Consider the following 4,648-nt stretch of genomic DNA (forward strand, 5'->3'; position numbering starts at 1 on the left):
GCTTTGGGTTGGGGCTGGGAGAGCCCGAGAGCCAGAGGGGGTCTGCGGTGCCCAGCCGCTCGTCCCACGCTCCTCCTCGGATGGGCTGTGCTCGCTGTGGGGTCACCGAGACGTGACCGACACACAAATGGTGAGCTGCAGGCTCCCAGTTGCAAAATTATCTCAGCTGATGGCAGGCTTGGGAGTTGTAACTGGTTCCTGGCTTTTATCACTCTTCCAGCAAGCCTCGCTATGTCGTGCGGCCGGCAGGGACCCATCATACAAATGTGCCTCTGACTTTGCTGGTGTAGGTCAGACTCCTGCAGGATCTGGCCCTAAATGTCTGCGTGGGGCTGGGGGGCCACGTTGTGATAGCAGCAGTGTGTCCTTCAGGTGCTGATCTGAAAACAGCGACCTTGCTTCCCCGCTGTCCTTGCAACAGGGAGAGGTGGCTGCTGTTCTCTAGTGGCTGGGTAATTGACTGTGACACTCCCGATATCTGTGTAATCTCTGAAAGTACCATTGAATGGTAGATACTTCATGAAGCAAAGTGTAACAGGATGGGACGTGGAGCATCTCTTGTGAGGAACTCATTTGGTTGATGCCCACCAGGACCCTCCGCTTCAGCCTCTCTCAGTTACTCTGAAGCAGGGCGCAGCAGCCCACATTGTGGTTTGTAAATCCCACTGTTCATCTTTGTATTTTATAAAACTGATGCTCTGGAGCAGTTTGTCAGGCTTTTCCCCTAAAACGCTGCGTCTTGGTTTTGGCTCCCTCTAATGTGTGGAGTTTTTATTTTCTTTTTCAGTTGGTTGGCATCATTCTCGCCTGCTGCCTGTCCCAGTACATCACCAACAATCAGTATGAGATGGTGTAGCTGGCCCCCAGCACGCTGTGGCTGTGGTCGGGTACGTCCATCCAGCGATGTATGTGCGGTGGGCTGCCTCTGCATCCCTGCCTGCTGCCTGCTTGCCCCTGGGCACCTTTGGCAGGGCAGCGGGTACCACGTGGAGGGGGTGTGGGGACAGAGGACACCTGCAAGACCGTGTCTGCTTTGTCATTTTAATCTGTGTATAAATCTTGTCTGTTAACACCTTGTCTGTGCATCGCAGGGTATGCTTTCCATGGCTGGGGAGGATGCCACCGCCTTCAGTTTCCCTCTGGATGCCGCTTTGTGAAATCTTGCTTTGAACTGACTGATCTTCTCCACTAGCTCATAGAAGCGAGCGCAGCAGCTGTCCTGGTGCGCTCAGGGACTTGTCCTAACACTACTCTGCTGTGCCACCGCGTGGGATAATTAGCGTAGCTGCGGTGGTTACAGCAAGCGCGCTCCCACGGGCGCTGCAGCTCCCGGCTCTTTCCTCGGCAGCGTGCTCCAGTGCCGTGCTGATGCCGACTGTGCTGGCGACCTCGCGGGTCTCTCGGTGCTCACCTTCGGTGCCTCTGTTGGGAAAGCGATGCTTCCCCTCCCTCTCTGGACGTGGTTGCTCTCAAGACGGGGCTATTGCCCCACTAAAACATGACCCTGCCTTGGCTCAGCAAGGTCTCGGCTTGTTGCCAAGTTCTCTCTCACCCCTGCCCTGGGTTTTATATACTTTTTTTATAGTTGTACTTTTTAAAGTACTGGCTGTAGCGATTCTTTGTAAGCTGTAGCGAGGTTTGGTGGTGTAGCTCCTGGTGCCTTTACCTTGGTAGGTGTCCTTGCACCGAGTCGGCTGTGACTTGATTGTCAGTATTATATGCTGCTTTAACTTGTTTTGTGTATCAAGTAGAACTCTTTTGTCCTGAAACATAATAAATATTAAGATATTTTACTCTATGGAAACCTCCTTGGCTTTTCTTTTCATCTCCTGGAAATTCCTCTAAGCGGGCCCTTGCAGAGAGCAGCAACCCCCCCTGGGAGGTAATCTGCCTGCCCCAGGCCAGCCGGTGACCTCTGGACCATCACAGCTTGTGTTTCCCCGATGCTCACTGGTGCACTTGCACGTACAAATAACTGGTGTAATTGAATTTTCTTCATAACGGCGGTTGTGTAACAGTGCTGAAGCAGGTGGCCTGGAGCATCCCAGCCCAGGAGCCAGGTGGGTGGGTTCAGCCCAGCTCAGACGCCTGCATCCTCTGCCAGCTGCTGCTCGCTCAGAGCGAAGGGCAGGGCAGCACTGCTGGAGCTGCCTGCGGCCCCAGCCTCTCCCTGGGGCAAGAAACATGGATTTAAGCATTTGTGGTTGCTTGATCCTGCTCGTCTTTGGGCTCTTTAGTCAGCAAGCCTTCACCTTTCTGAGCGTGGCACTGCAGGGGTGTGGTGAAGCTCCCCTCCTGCCAAGCTTGGGGGATTTAGAATCAGAATCACAGAATGGTTTGGGTTGGAAGGGACCTTCAAGATCATCCAGTTCCAACCCCCTGCCATGGCAGGGACACCTCCCACTAGCCCAGGTTGCTCAAAGCCTCATCCAGCCTGGCCTTGAACCCCTCCAGGGATGGGGCATCCACAGCTTCTCTGGGCAACCTGGGCCACTGCCTCACCACCCGCACAGGAAAAAACTTCCTCCTAATATCTTATCTAAATCTCCCCTCTTTCAGCTTAAAACTATTACCCCTCGTCCTATTGCTATATTCTCTGATCAAGAGTCCCTCCCCTCTCTCCTGTAGCCCCCTTTCAGCACTGGAAACTGCTCTAAGGTCTCCCTGGAGCCTTCTCTTCTCCAGGCTGAACAACCCCAACTCTCTCAGCCTGTCCTCGGATGGGAGGTGCTCCCACCCTCTTTTTCTGAGTCTGAAGCACCAAATGCACAGGGGCTGTGGCTTGGAGCAGCTGGCTGCCGGGACTGCCTCTCCCACCCCGGGGGAGGAGAGAGGTGTAACAGGAGCGGTTAAGCTCAGGTAGGTGTGGTGGCCCTTCGTCAGCGTCACCCCTCCAGCAAACACGGCTCTGTTGCTGGGTGAGCCGCCCCAACCAACCCGCCCCGTGGTGCCGCAAATCACCAGTCACGGGACAGCCTCGCTGCTGACGGAGGAACCCGCAGGGCAACACCCGAAATCCTCATGTTGTGTTTACCCTGGGTGAGTAAATCAGACCTGTCAGCGCCCAGCTGGCCAAAAGCTTCCTGGGTTGAGATGGTGATGGAGAGTGCGTCACAGCACGGAAACTGGGGTGGAGGGATGGCCGACAGCAATTCATGGATGGCTGGAGACAGGGCAGGACACAAGAGGAGCAGGCCAGGTTGGGACAAACCTCATCAGAAGAGGGAAGCGACCCTGTGTTGGTCTGTGCCCTGCTGGCACAGGCAGCTGCCTTCCTGAGGGGGACACGGAGGCGATGGCGGGCAGGCAGGGATGGTGGCCATCAGAGGGTGCAGATCTTCTCTGGTTAAATAGTGGTTATGTGGACATCCTGCTCTGATTTGGAGAGACACCAGTGATATCCCAGAGGTACGGGCATGCTCTGCGGGAGATGCCAGGCAGGCTGGGGGCACTGCTGTCCTGGCAAAGGCATTGAATGCACCTTGGTGACACGGCTGGACCCACCAAGCCAGGACATGAGCACCAGGGTGCTGGTTTCCTGCACTGGCTGTGGCCACGTGGGTTTCACACATCCCTGCTGAATTTGGACATCCCGTCTTGGGGGAAAAAATGTCTTGGGGGACTTGTCAGAAGTGCCTGCTGTCCCCAAGGCTGGTTGGTGTCCCTCGGCATGCCATGCAGGGAGCTCTGCTGCGCCTCGTTCCCAGCGATTCTGGGCATTTAACCACATTGTCAGCACAACTGTGAGCAGAGATGGAGGGAACTGCCCCTAAAACCTGCTGACCCCCCCCACAGGAGCTGCTGGGATGCAGGGATGGCCTGGCAGCCCCGGGCACAGGGGCAGCGAGCAAAGCTCAACCTCTGCTCCCTCCTCTGTGCACAGCTGGGCAAGCTCCTCCATCCAGGGGTTCCCCTGGAAAGCACCGGCCATGGCAGCTCCTTCGGTGACGAGAGGGTTTTGTGCGGTGATGCCTCTAGGATGTCAGTGTCCTCGACAGCAGCCAGCTCCCCAGGATGACAGCTGGAACCTGGGGTCTGCCATGTGCACCAAGGCTGCATGGCGGGGGGACACGAGGATTTTGGCTGTTTGGCCAGTGTCCTGCTCAGGGTGGCTGCAGTGTTGAGGACTTACTTTTTCCCTCCTGCAGCTTGGGTTTTGCCCATTTTTTGGTCACAGGGCACTTTGGGTCCTCCATGCCTCTGCTCCCTCTGGCTTTGGCCTCCCGGATCCCTGGGGGCTCCTTGTGCCCGCTCCCACCTCCGCCTCGCCCGCACCCTGCCTTGCTGCACATCTCTCCCCTGAGCTGGCACTAATAACCACTGAACACATCAGAGCATGCTGGAACAGAGGGTTGGGATGTGCTGAACAACCACCAGCACCATCAGGGAGCAAATTAGGGACCTCCGCACGTTCCCAACGAGGTGAGCGCTAGCAACACTGGTACCTGAGTTATGGATGCCCGTGACGAGGCAGCCGAGCAATTAGATCACTTCTCAGACCCATTAAGCATCACAGACTGAGACAAAACGACTTTCTATTTTCTTTGCAATTGCTCATACAAGACGTTTATTGTTTGCCTCTTGCTGCTCAGCATGGTGACGACGTGCAGAGCATGGCCTCTCCCAGCCCCGTGGCAGCAGCACAGGA

At 56.1% G+C, this 4,648-nt stretch overlaps 1 protein-coding gene across 1 annotated transcript in view; it reads left to right on the forward strand.

Annotated features, from left to right (window-relative positions):
- The window catches only part of TSPAN6 (tetraspanin 6), a gene marked incomplete at its 5' end in the record, with an annotated part of 3,642 nt that extends 2,760 nt beyond the window's left edge, over positions 1-882 (forward strand). Inside the window, one exon of the mRNA XM_010074264.1 lies at positions 788-882. Within this exon, the coding sequence (XP_010072566.1) occupies positions 788-856 (69 nt within the window). The remainder of the gene's footprint in view (positions 1-787) is intronic.
- Between the last annotated feature and the right edge of the window lie 3,766 nt (positions 883-4,648).

The sequence above is a fragment of the Pterocles gutturalis genome, unplaced genomic scaffold (genome assembly GCF_000699245.1).
Source record: "Pterocles gutturalis isolate BGI_N339 unplaced genomic scaffold, ASM69924v1 scaffold14012, whole genome shotgun sequence".
Lineage (NCBI taxonomy): Eukaryota > Metazoa > Chordata > Aves > Pterocliformes > Pteroclidae > Pterocles > Pterocles gutturalis.